This window comes from Lethenteron reissneri, chromosome 24 (genome assembly GCF_015708825.2).
Source record: "Lethenteron reissneri isolate LAM-NWPU_2019-01 chromosome 24, ASM1570882v1, whole genome shotgun sequence".
In the NCBI taxonomy this organism is placed as follows: Eukaryota; Metazoa; Chordata; class Hyperoartia; order Petromyzontiformes; family Petromyzontidae; genus Lethenteron; species Lethenteron reissneri.
Genome location: NC_083802.1, coordinates 3332564 through 3347114, shown reverse-complemented (window position 1 = coordinate 3347114; position 14551 = coordinate 3332564). Strand labels below are relative to the sequence as shown.

The 14551-nt window shown below is 43.8% G+C and overlaps 1 protein-coding gene across 1 annotated transcript in view; it reads left to right on the top strand.

Moving 5' to 3' along the window:
• Positions 1–14551, top strand: part of LOC133346425 (ceramide transfer protein-like) — a 113860-nt gene that overhangs the window by 33051 nt on the left and 66258 nt on the right. Inside the window, 1 exon segment of the mRNA XM_061557985.1 lies at positions 2851–2967. Coding sequence (XP_061413969.1) covers positions 2851–2967 — 117 coding nt within the window.

Sequence of the window (14551 nt, the reverse complement as noted above, 5' to 3'; positions counted from 1 at the left end):
GTGGGGGACCTCTTGGGGTCGTGCACGCAATGCGCGCAGAGGAAGCCACCTGCTAGGGGATCCAACCCTCCGCTGCAGTCCATAAAAGTTTCCAGGGTTAACGAGCTCGTCGCTCTGGACATACTTGGCCCATTTCCCGCTACACCCAGGGGCAATAGGTATTTACTAACGGGGGTTGAATACTTCACGAGATGGCCTATGGCCTGGCCCCTGGCGAACCAATCGGCAGCAGCCATCGCGGAGGCCTTTGTCCAGGGCTATGTCCTCGACAAGGGTGCTCCGGAACGGCTGCTTACTGACCAGGGTAGGAATTTTTCTGGTAAACTCCTACGTGAGGTGTGCGACCTCTTGGGTACGGAGAAGGTTCGGACCTCTCCGTATCACCCACAAACTGACGGGATGGTGGAACGGCTGCATCGGACCATCACGTCCATGCTGTCCCAGCAGGTGTCGGTATCCCAGACGGATTGGGACCTCCGCATAGCCGGTGTGTTGCAGGCCTACAGAATGGCTCCCCATGCGGCCACCGGATTTTCCCCTTTCTTTTTAATGTATGGGCGCGAAGTTAACCCTCCTGTGGCGACCCAGCTGAAGCTCTCGGCGCTCCAGGCGAAGTCTAAGTTGTCCGAACACGTTAAATTTAACATCGCTCAATTGTCTGAGGCGCGGGAAGCGGCCGTGCAAAATTCTGAACTCCGCCAGAAGGCGAACGAGAGGCTTCGGTTGGGGCGGGTGCAGGTGGTCAAATGGGTACCAGGGGACAGGGCGTGGTTGCACTGTCCTCAGGTGCCGCTGGCAACCTCGTCGAAATTGGTACGGCCGTGGCGGGGGCCAGTGGAGGTCGTGCAGGTTTTGCGGCCGCAATGTGTTCGCGTCAAATGGGGGAGGCGCCGGTGGTATGTGCACCCCTCAAGGTTAAAACCATTCGTCACGCCGCCCCGGGGTTCACACACACACACGCATGGCCAAACGTGTGAGGGTGTCGCCGACTCCCCGTCGTCGCTGCACTCGCCTAACCTGACGCCAACTGTTCCGCCCCCAGGTGAAACAGGAGTGACGGGCCCACGCCCACCAACCCCTCCCGGAGGGGTCGGGGGTCACTCGGCAGCGGAGCCTGACCCTCTTGCACCCGGACCGTCAACAACCGTCACTGAGCGTGCCGGGACGGACCCTTGTGACGGACCCGCCGCGAGAACGCGCGCCAAAACGCGCAGACTTTTGTGAGGTCGGCCGTTGGGGGGCCTTGCGGACAAAAGGGGAGGGGTGTTGTGAGGTCGGCCGTTGGGGGGCCTTGCGGACGATGGGAAAGGTGACGTCCGGAGTGTATATATATGTTGGTTTTGGGGTGTTATCCGGGGGGGGTGCGTCGGGTTATTTTTTTCTCTCTCTCTCTCTCTTCCTCTCGTTGTTCTTGTTCTTGTTAAAAATTACGCGAGGCACACACACGGGGTTTTTGTGAGGGATGCACCTTTATTCTGATTTTTTTTTTTGCAGCCAGGGACGGCTGCGAGCTGTACAGGGGGGGGTGATGTAGAGGTGTAATTGCGCATGGCTACGAATGTTGAGGTGTGATTATGCATGGCCACGGATGGCCAACAAACACAATGGGCGGGGTTACGGCCGTACACAAGGGTGGCGCTAGCACCGACGTCCGCATGTGTATCCCCCACGGGCCCCCCCTCGGGGGCGAGTCCTATAAAAGGTGATGAGCTCGAGGGCTCGGGGTCGGGACTCAGCTATAACCAGAGAAGACGGAAGACCAGCTAGTGTAGGCCCCAGAGCTCCCCTGGCTCGCTGTCCTTATAAGGGCCGACCAGGGCAAGCCGGTGGCGTGGCCCCGAGAGCCCAGACGAAGCTGGTCTGGTGACTCAGGGAGCCGGGATCCCAGCTTAACCAAGCTGGGACAGATAGCCTCCCCTAGTCCCGTAGTGGAGGAATTGGTATAGGTTAGAGGGGTTAGCTGTCGAGAAATCCCTGTAGCCCAGTGACCTGTAAATAACTGTGTTGGTGTAATAAATAAGTGTGCCTCCGATCCTGTCGTCAAGCCTCCATATACTTACTACACTTGTATAAGAAAAATATCAGGGTCTATGGAATTTGATGTTTTTCTTTTATGAATAGCACTGTTATTTTATAAATCTGGTCTGTTTTCTAAAGCTGGGCACTCTGGCATTTACTTTATTTGGCTCTGTAGTAAATCGAAATTATGCTTGCATATCATTGGTAAGAGGTGGCGCTTTTGTTCATGTGTTGACATTCTGCTGAGGCAGCCGAAAACCTGCCATGCTAAGCTCATAATGTAATGGCATAGAAACTGTGGATATAGCACTTTGGTGCTTTAAAAGCATTAACAATGAGGTATCGGCCATGGCGAATGTGTTTGTCTATGGATGCCTCATTGTGAATGTGTTAGGGGGGGTTATGGCTCCGCGGAGAATTTTACAAAACATGAAATATTTCTCTCCTGTACTTGTTTATATTTAATTATCAAATTGTGATCACAAAATGTATGAACATTTTAGTCCTAAATGTTCTGATTGTCATCAGAGTTTAAATATAAAAGTTATATGGTTGAGCTTCTTTGTCTTAGCAGAAATTAACTTTCCATTGAGTTTTGTTAAATAATTTTGAGTACATTATAACGTCAATATGAAAACAGCTATCTTACCAAATGTCCAGAGTATAACCCATGTCTGTGATACACTAAAGGCCAGATCATACACTACGACGTGATGTATACATAAACAAGCGCCTGGCACAACAGCGATTTGGTTATTTGGGTCAATGTTAGTGAAGGACAAGATCAACGGGAGAGCCGCTATGATGTGCCAGTCATTTTATTCATTTCAGTCGATCTTTCGAGAATCAACTTTATACACTACGACATTCTCATCTTGGGGACAACGTGTACTCTCTGCTGCCAAACTAACTCTTCAAGCAAGAGAAGAGAAGACCAATATGAGAAAGGTACACAGCAGCGCACAATATTTGGCGAATGCACCATGTTGTTACCGAAGTCGCGCGCGTGAGTGTGCGTTTATTGGTCAGCGCCGGTGCCCGTGTTAATGCCGATATTTCTTAGGGCTGGCATTGTTTCCGTGGCAGAATCTGCAAGCTGCTCTGCTAATAGAGTCGCCCTCTTATGTGACCCCCACCACCGCCATCGCTTTTTCCTCCCTCCACCCATGCCCATTAAGCAGAGTGGTTTCGAGCATTTCAGGAAAGGTTAATCGTTCTTACAATATCTTGTTTTCATTTTCCTTATCTAGGTTGCAGATTGCTGCAACCTAGATCACTTTTCCGGCTATTTTTGAATGCCCGACAAGTTTGGCTTATTCTCTTTTATATTTTTTTAAAGTCTTCATCGATTTTAATGGCACCATGTAAAAGGTTTGTCGAGGCTTGTCCAGGACCAGGAAGTGACTCTTACCCAGGCCTCATGGTTCCTGGAGGAGCATGGCAGTTTGAACAATCTAGAGAAGCGCTGTCTCGTCTCCTCCCAACATCTGCAGCATCTGGGTGCAGTCGTCAGGAAGGACCTTTGCTTCTGTGCTCCTCACGGAGAAGAGATCGGAGGCAGTTGGACAACCCAACCCGTTCGCCTGTCACAGCTCCAATCGGTGCGGGTCATCACTGTATTGCTTCTGCTATTCAATACAAAAGCAAGAAATAGTTTGAACTACAACTGTGGATCCAACAGTGATGATTATAGTGTTCCTTGGCAGACACCACAACATCTTCCACTAGACACAGGTAGGACTCGACAGTGATTGTGAAGAACATTCACATATCGTCGGCCGTGTAGCTGGTCACAACACATGTAGCCTATGTAAGAAAATACATTTAATGTTGGCTTTGCCAAGATTTGCCGTTTGAATTGTATATACATACAAATAAACACCTTATAATAATCCTGATTTGTGATTGACGCCAGCTGTGATGCACTTGCATTAGGTGATCATTCCTCAGCTTGTGTATCATGAGCCAAGCACAGCATTTGGCAACAAAATGCCACCCTCCAAACGCTGACCTTTGAAACCTTCGTGGCTATTCTATTTTTATACTTTTCACTTACTTATCATAAGTAAGTACTGAAAAACAAACAGTCTAATTTTCAACCGAGAAGATGGGTACAAATTGAGCAATCATTGGAAGGACCGTTATTAAAAAGTCTAATCATTAAAAAAAGGATTCCTGTATTGAGACCCAGCATCTTGGTGGGAGGGGTGGGGATGTATTTTATATTCTTACCCCAGCTATTCTGTAACTGTTGCCTGCGCATCTTAGAACGAAAGTGAAAGGATACTATTTGGTTCTAAGTGTCTGTAGCCTGATGTTTAATTAGCATCTTCTGGTGCAGCACACTGTGCAGACGGGGTGGCAGGCTTGCTCTCAAGTACCCATTACTCGTGAGGCATGCTCGCTGAAGGGGCCTGCTCCCTCGCTTACCTGCAAACAGGCCTTCACTCGGCATACATCGGGATGGAATTTCAATGCTGTTGACTCGTGAAACGAAACAAAACACATTATCATGAAACACATTGTCAAAATGTAAGGGCAATGTGCACAAAACCGAAGCTTGGTTCAATCATGATAACATGTTTGCGTGTTACCTTTTTTTAATTCTATTGTTTATTTAGTGTAGGGTGATGTTTTTGTCACATTTCCTATAAAACACACCTAAAACCTTGGGTTTATATCTTTACGCCATATTGGTCCCGTGTCGACCTCAAAGTTGGGAAGCTGTTGTCTGACATAAGATTTTACTAAATGTAAGAATCCTGTAATAAGGATATCAAAAACTACCGGTCAATTACTAAATAATGTGGATTAATTTTATCTTCTTGAGATCACCATTGAACAAGGATTCAAATCACCATGTGCGGTCAATCACTGTGAAGTCATTGCTGGCATGACTGCCTAATTAACTCTATGAATTGTGTTTGATGCTGCTGTCAACGATACTGATTATTAGCGTGCACCACAGCAACCAGTAGCAACAGAGCTGATCACAATAGCACACCCGTGGCTCTGTAGGCGAACCATGCCACAAACACGGGACGCTTGTGCCTAATGCTCATTTTGAATAGTACCGAATAACCAACTCCTTTCATACATCGCATTAAATGTACATATGGTGATATAAAAGGTAAAGGTTCAGTCCTGCAATGTATTGATCAAACCACTGCCGGTGGAAGGGCCTCCACCAGAGGGAGCTAATTTATGCTGCCGGGTGGACAGAGGCAGGGCGGATTTAAGAACCTTGCACCAGGGCCAGGAGAATGAACTGGCGACCTCTGAGAGCGCAAACCCAGTGTGCTGATGATGCAGAGGGACAATCCCTTGTGGTGATATAGGGGGACAATATAGCAGACAACGTGTGGATCAATATGCAATTTGTAGGATGTATAACCCGAATCTCAGCATTAGGAGTGTCATGATTCACCCCCCATCCTCCCTGCAAATCAATGGATTGTCACAATTCAGTCACGATTCAATTGAGAAAAATCAATTCTGTTTCAACACTGCTTAATGTAGTGACCTCCAGCAGCTGCAGGGGGTTGCAATCGCCCATTACATACAACATATACCCATTGAAAAACAACCCTTCTTACACACACGGTGCAATGTGTGTCGATCTTGAGATTAGAAATTTATGTGAAGAATAACGCATTTAGCCTCTGCTTGTGAATAGTTATTTAGTACGCTTTCTGTTTTGGAATGCCTTTTTTTTGTATTTTCTATTTTCAATAACCCATTGTAGAGTAAATGTAATATTTCTATAGTAGGCTTTCCATTGGATCAATAAATTTGCCAGATTTGTGCCAAAACAGGTAATGGCTCTCACGAACGATGCTGCAACTCACTCAGTAGTGGAATGAGTCAGCATGCACACAGGGAGGTGGATATGGCATGAAATATCATGATGGTCCTGTGGGAATAATAATAATTTACACCTTTCACAAAACAGTCTCAAGGCACCATGACTGAAAAGAAGAAAGACATTAAAGAAAGAACCGGGTCGCAGCACGACAGCCAAAGAGGAATGTAAATAATGAGGATTTTTTTTTTAAATGGATAGGTTTTTAGTCGGGAATGGCAGATGTCAACACTGTCCAAGAGCCTGGTTATGTGGGGGGATCGGAGTGTGGCCGGCATTCCTGATGACCTGATTTGGCCGAAGAGGCCCAGCATCAATCGCATTTTAAACTAAACTTTTTGTTATTTCACCAGGTAGGGCCCACTGAGCGATATAGCTCTTTTTCAGAAGCCACCTGGCCACAAATGACAGCTCAACGAAGTGGCTTAATATATGAAAATATTTGGCAGACATACTCTAAATGGATGTTGATTCTTAATGTGGAGGGAAAAGCCAGAGAACACAGAGAAAAATCCACGCGGGGAGAGAGACATGCGACGTCCAAATATACAGGCATTGTCAGGGTTGGGTTCGAATGCGCAGCGTTCTCTAAAAGGAGCGGCTGTGGCGGGTATTCTGTAAAGCGCTGCTGCGTCTCACGCTGAGAAATCACAATCTGTAGTGCCGGTGCTCATTTTGCTGCACGACTCATCTCGCCGAGGTCATTTGTGCAGCTCCATCCAAACAAATTAAGGCGTTATTAAACATTTGTTATGGCCTGGAAATATTTTTTTGCATATCTATAACGGTAATTCATAGATGTTTATTTATGGTTTGCTTTTATTTGGGGTGTGTTACTGTGTTAAGGAATAATAGAGGAAATGTATACCCAGGAAAGCTTAGCAGAGGATTCCGATTTTTAAGAGCATTCTGTGAGTAATGGTGAGATGATTGTTTTGTTATTTAGTTGTCTGGAAGGAAACTGAAATAAATGTGTGGAGATGAGAAGAGGTTGATTTTAATCTGCACAAAATGTAAAAAACCCAACCTGTATTGTGTGCAACAGACGTCTCATGTTCCTGAAACATTTCAAAAAGTCACAGTGACTTGGGTTTGAAATCACAACCTTCTGAGCTGCTTGGCCGGACTATATGTGATTTGTGAAGCCAGTTTGAAATTGTCAACATGACAGTTTGTTCATTACATTGGTATCTCATGCTGATATAATGTAGGATTCTTTTTTATCAGCCCCCCTGCAGTTTGTGAATGATAGCCTTGGAGGCCATGGGACATGTAATGCTTCCTGTTATCTATGGGTCACCAAGGTATTGCAGACGCATTGCTTGGCAGTAAAAAAAAAAAACAATTGCAACATTAATATTCGGCTGTATTACATTTTCCATCCTTCAGCTTAGAGTTATCCTGGATTTTGGTGCAATGATTGCATCGTGCATACAATGCAAAGTGTGAGGCATCCTTCTCATCTCTATCGGAGACCTACTGCTCGGTACACCGAGTATTTGGTAGCATTCCAGTAGAACTTACTCTCTGAGACTAGAAGGGACAGAGGTGGGTCATTGTTGTATAGAAGAGCAATTTTCATGTTATGTTAAATAAAAAAAAAAGATTATCCACAATTATCTGTGTCACATGACAACATGACCTTCTCCTGTTGGCTTTATTCTTTGAAAGAACTGGCTAACAAGAACATTATCGTCCATTTTTTTGCGGTCATAAAATGTGAATAAATGGGCAAAATCACACAAGGGCCACAACACACAATATTACGTCACAATATTTAAATGCCTATACTTTAAAGTGTACTTTGGTGTAATCATGGGCTTGCACACAATGCACACAATTTATACTCACCATTGGGAATGTATTTATACCACTGTAAATATCATAATGAGCACTGATCCTGAACTGTGTGTCTGTGGAAAGTCTGGGATAACACGATTTGGCTCCCGCCTTATCTGTAAAAAAATATATCATTACCGGAAAATCGCGTTTCCTACTTTTTTTTTTATAAGCTGCTCTCTGTAATCGTAGCCAATTATGATATTCTCTGGCTGAGCTTGCATCGAGCCCATTAATGAGAAGTGCATTGTTTGCCGTGGCTGCATCACTCGTGCGGTGTAGAACTCCCCCGGAGGTGTGCACGCTTGTTGACACCTTAGGGAGTTCTTTTCTTTTCCCCCCCATTGAAAAGCCACACTTTAGCATTAACATTTCCACTCTGGCCATCAGCAGGAAATGGTGAACCAGCAATTGATTACTCACACGGCTCATCTCATGTATAAAATGGTGGATCTTAGGAAGCTATTGCCAGCATGCATTGTGTTTTATACTTCATTTCTGGCGGTTGCCTGATGAGGCTGGTTGTAATTGCCGGCGAAACATCGTACTCGAATTGTAAATGTTGTGGGTTTACTTTCCAACACTGAACTAGTAACACTGAACTAGTAACGAATTGTCATGTTTTGTTTACATGACATACCTTACTAATTGGCCGTTTCTGGTGGTGGTGGTTTTAACGACACATTTTCTTTACGTGATCTAACCCAAAGAACCTCTCATGGATAATATTGGTCACGAAAGCCGACGTGTTAAACTGTCTATTTGCTGCTAATGCTCATTGGCCGGAGCCCACCCTGGAACCCGGACAAGAGGAATTGCAGGTAATAGGGTTCTTGATGAAAGGGATTTCGCTGTTATTTGGACCTCAAAGTCTGCTGCTTCTGCATGATTTCTGCACAATGCATTATACTTTAAATATATACAGTTAAATGCCTCACATATCACTTAAGTTTCTGTTCTTCCTGTTATCTGCACTCCTGAATTTGATCAGTGGAGAATCCCGTTATCCACACGTACATTTTATTCGTGTTTAGCAACAGATAGAATTATTAACTGCATTTATCCACAGCCAAACTGATTACAGTACTTTCTGCGAATAAACCGCGGATGAATGATACTGCCAAGAGCACTTCCGGCATTAATATGGGTAACAGTTTCACTGTACTATTTGTCTGCACAGATTTATTATGTTTGAAGATGTTTCATTAAAACAACATAGTTTGAATGGAGGTTTTGTAACAGACAAATCGCCTTAATCCTGTAGCTTTAGCCACACTTACATGCCTACGGCACAATAATTTGTGTTGACTGTAAACTGTTGCTTATTTTAAATTAGTGCAAGTGCTCATTGATGCATCCTTGGTTTAAGTCTGTTATTTACACTGTGCCCATTGCACATTTTCAGTAAGGCACTGCAGCTCGAACAATTGTTTTGCAATGATATTTTTTTCTTTACAGCATAATGAATTGAGTCCACTTTTCTATAGATTCCATTTTATAAAGACTACTTTTTGTCTCAACGGGCTTGCATCTGCCTCTTAAATAACATGTTTGTGAATGATGATTACTATCTTGTTGTTATCATTACTCTAGGTTTATTAGATTTTTTTTTTATAAACATTACGTGTAATTTGGGAAATGATGAAAACAATGAGACGTAACCTCTCCGTAAAAATAGCACTCATTCTTAGCTGTACTGCATGGAGGAATCATTGCGCATCGGTGTTTCTTGTAATCTGAGCCTAATGATCGGTCCTTCGGTGTTTGTATTTATTCATGGAGCCAGAAGTAATTTAGATTTCATTGCTTTTGGCAGGTGAATGGTATGCAGTTTGTGACATTTAGCCGTCAAAGCTGCTGTACGAGTTGGCCGTGTCGGGTGGTGGCGGGTTTTAACGTCACATTTATTTACGCGATATAACCCAAAAAACCTCTTATGGATGATCTTGGTCGCAAAAGCCTCCTACGTGTTTAACCATCCAATGACTGTGTAAATTGCTTCATTAACCACTGTCTCGGAATGTATGATGTGCCATGGAGCTGTTGGGCATCAACATTCCTGTTACTTCTTTTCCCAAGGCAGTTCGCTATAACATGCCACTTTCAGCCACGTGGTAGTGAGATGATGAAAAATACCCACTAATTAAAATGTTAGTTATTTGAAATACATTTTTTTCCCAGTGGAAATAGACACTTCATTTCTTCAAATCACTTTTTTTTTATCTACGTGACATTACCGAAAGAACCATAGAATATGGAAATATACAGTCATTCATGGTCATGGCTCATGTATCTAAAGGAATTACTTTTCACATTCGATGATGGTCATTTTCAGATCCATGCCCCCTTCTCTTCATCAACCCACAGTTGTGTGAAATATCACAAAACACCCCCTCCATTTACTACCATGCATAACGGAGGCCTTCATCAAGCAATATATGCATGTTCATATCTCTCTATTTCATAACATTTTCAGAAATTATGTTTGCATTTCAATGTACGTACACAATAATCTACATGAATGAATGCTGTCACGTTAATCGGTGGCTATAGAGACGGAAACGTTAACCCAGTACAAACTGACTCATTTGTGAATATGCCGATCGTTAAGATACTTCCGACTGGTTTATATACGAGGCCGAGGTTGTATGACACCGGCGGAGTAGTTTTGGATAACTGAAGTCGGTAATGAACGCAACAAAGCGGTGTGCCTATAAAATAAAGTTTAAAATCACTGCATAGGACCCGCTATGACATGGATCAAAAACAGGGGACATACGAAGCACATGGAATAAATGTGAGCGGTACGAAAAGTGCCACGAAATATATGGAAGAGGAACACACACAGATCAGAGAACACATGCAAATTAGAGACATCGATTGTTAATAACGTAAATGGGCGTTGCCATGACCCTTGAGTCGAAGGGCATGATGGGTTGAAGCGCCCGATGCAGTGGCAGCCAACGGAGGGTAAACATCCCAGAGGATGACCACCGTGGAGTGGGAGCAATGGGATTGGCTCGTGTGCAGGATCTCGATATATTGTTACATGCCGAGGCCATGAGTGATGGCGATGACTTGGAGAGGCCTTCATATTGCAATGAATGGATCGTGGCCGCTCCTAAAATGTCAAAGACACAACGGTTCATTTAAATGGTTTTAAGTCGATGGAATCTAAAATTGGGAAGATGCAGTTGTTTTGCAGTGATCGTGGCTTTGCTCACAGTTGTAAGTTCACATGTAAACATTGCTGAACATTTGGAAGTGGAAAATGAAATAGTCGTATCTTATGCATCTTATTATTTGTCTCCCTTACACAAGAGATCTCTCTCAACCCAGCTTACAAATGCAAACGCGTGTCAGGATGGCACCGCGTAACAGACAGACGCTGCACTTTGAGATATTTTAGAGCACAATGAATGGGTTAAGTATCCCTGCTGCTCACTGCAATGCAGCCACACCTGCTTATTGAACGGCCGAGGATCCTGCTGCAGGGCCTTGAGGCTTTTCCGGGCGGAATTGTGCTGAGATCAGTAGGAGCCACCGATCCAGTTCGCCTGCCTGCAGTCGCAAATGCAGGCGCACCCCACACACCCTTAAGACATTAAGTATTTATCTCGCGGGGGGAGGTGGGGGTTGGAGCCCCGAGCACCATCTTCTGCAGCACTGGCAAGCGGTGGTGCAAGTATTAGCATGGCGTGCCTTGGCTGCTGGACATGCCGAAAGGTAAAGCCGCTTGTGCATTTTGTAATGTTTTGGCGCGTTCAATTTTAGTTTCTGGGATATTTGCATATTTTGTTCGAGTAGCATTTGCAAGTGGTTTCCTTGCAGAGTGCATGCAGCTAAATTGCTGAGTTATTCATTCGTGTGCATTGCAGGCATTTTTATAATCTCACGGAAATGTATTCCTATTGTTTCTCTTGTTGTTGCTAATGTTGTCAATCAATAAGTAGCCATTTGTTTACAATATTTAAGGCACTCTTTGCATTAATAAAGATTAGTCGGTACAAGACTGAATGAGATGGATGATGTCTCTGGGTATTGTTTGGGTTGGGCGACCATGAAGCTCAAATGAGATATTTAGAAGCTTAAAGATGTTTATAAGCATTTCTTAAACCAGTATTATCTGTGAAGATTGTCACTGTACGGCCTTGTAATTCCATCTCGGTGTACTATATATCTAATCCCAGCAGTCGGCACAGCCAATCAGTTACTTTAATTTATATATGTGTACAGCACAATGACACTTTGAAAGTTCCACCAATCGGTGTGAAGTGTGTCATTGGCTTTTGTAGGAGTCCTTTTATGCATGTATTCCTTTTTAAAATATGCGTTTATCAGGACAGTTAACCTTGGGGTAACTTGTTTGGTGCTTTAACAGAATCAATAAGAAGACAATACATCTCCACACAATTTGTTTCCACGTCAAAAATATAAAATTATTTCTTGTAGAACCCATAAGCTGCATGGCCTTCTGGGATGCATAATTTCAGCAGCGTTGGTTCAAGACGAGCAAACTCTGGACCTGTTTCGACATACAGTATCTCAAGCTGTCAGGCTTGCTTGAATCGATGCTAGTGAACTGATCTTAAAGACTATGATCCCCTCTTTACGATATGGGTTCCTAGTTAAATGCAAATTCATATAATGTTATAGTCTTACGTCATGTAAAATTATAGTTTATATGTAAGATATGGCTGTAGGCCCAGTATTTCTTGGATGTCCGTGTCATGTTTCTGTGACTAGTAGTAGGTGAGCTGATATCGTAATGTGACTTATCCAGGTTTGTTTGTTCTTGTGACTTGGGAAGCGGACCTGTGACAGCAAAACCTGACTGGCCTTGGTCCCATCGGATTGTTTCGCATAACGTAGCTGGGCTGCTTTGTCTGGGCTGACTCCAGACTATGTAATTACGTTGCAGCACTGCAGGCAGTGGTGCCACAGCCTCTTACAATCACTTAATAAACACAAGAGCACAATGATATAAAATGTAGACATAAAAATGGTTATGAATGTATAGAGTCTTGAAGACAATGGTAAAACTTGATTTTTATATGTAGGCTTTCACTACCAATATTAAGATTCAGATTGAGTTTCTGCTGAGTTAGATCATCGTTAAGTTATAATTCCAATTTTCAACTACAGTATACCCATTGCTGGAAAAGAATTGTCAATTTCTCTTGCTTTTCAACATTTCTCTGGTTTGCAGAAAAACCAAATCCGTTGACATATTTGTCCACGTGACAACTTGGTTCTGTCGGGTGACAGACGGTTATAGTTGAAACTTTGCATTATAATTACACGGTCTAACACAAAAGAAACTAAATTTGGATCACTGGTTATACTTGGTTTTTACCTCCCTCCTACCTCCACCGATCTTGACTGGAATCTTGACCAATGAGGGCACATTCGTCACAAGGCCACAGAGAGGATAGGGAGATCGAGTATTTGAAGAGGGATACGGAAAAGTGAGACAAACATTGGGGAAATGAGGCAACTTTGATGTTGAGAATATGAACCGGAAACTGTAAATCCTGGTTATGCTGACTCGAAACGTTGACTTGACCTTCCTGAGCAACCCACTGAACATGATGCACATTATTGTGAATTAGGCCATTAGTGTCCGTTAACTTACCCCCACCACTGCTCTCCTTGTAACAGGAGATGGCCAATAACATCAATCGGTTTTTAAAATTGGTCGCTAGAGAGGCTTGTCGCCTCTCATGGAATACAAATTGCTTCAAGCCGATGAGCCACTGAGAGATCATTGGCACCCACTATGACGTTTTGGACGCTCTTATTTTATAGGATATCTTAAGCTGGATCAAGAAAACATTCGGGGTTCATATGACAACGATATGCAGCTGCATTTCAAAAGGATGTATAAAAGCCATTCATTTGTATCACAGGGAACCATAGCTAACATATATATACACATGCATTTCTATATTAGATGCATCAGTCAATTGGCCAACCTTTTTATTTTACGTGCCAATATCGCCCTCAATAAAGTGGGCATCGGTGCACATTACAACGGAACAGGACTGGTACAGGGTGCATGGAGCAAGGGGAATAAAAAAACAAACCGGTCATGCCCTCAGTTGCTACCACTGACAGCAGAAGAGAAAAAGGAAGGTCTTGAGCCCAGGCTTGAGCAAGGGCAGGGAGTTTGCAGCACAGATTACTGGGGGAAGGTACCGTAATTACAGACAAAACACGGGCAGGAGCCCGTGTTTAAAACTCTGAGGTCTACTCCCCAACACCGCTTAAAACTCTGAGAGTTTTAGGCGGTTGCTTGAATTACGCAAGCGGAGAACATGTGTTGGGGAGTAGACCAGGCAGAGAAGAGAGTGTGCATGGTTGGCTACATACGGCGCAAAATAATTTCAACATGCATACAGAGTTGGGTACGGGCAAGTCCATGGAGGATCTTGATGTCAGTGAGGCCAATCTTATAGTTAATGCAGGAATTTTTGTTTGGGAGCTGGTGGAAGGGTTTGAGGCAATGTATACCCGTGAAAGTTAGAGGATTATATATTCAGAAAGTGGAGTAGTGGGTGCTTTACCAAGCACAGATGACTTCTCATTTGCTAATGAGATTCACTAACATTGGAAGTGTCCTGTCTCTTACAAATCTCCACCATGACGTGAGCTCTATGGTGATCAAAGCTGCTTGAAGTACTGGAACCCCATATTTTAAGGCGAGGGTCCTTGCCCTTGAAAATCGGCAGTCCACTTGCATTGATTGAAGCAACCCTGACTGCTGATGAGACACTGTTTTAAAACATAGAGTTTGCTCATCTTGAAAGAATGCTGCTGAAATTATGCACT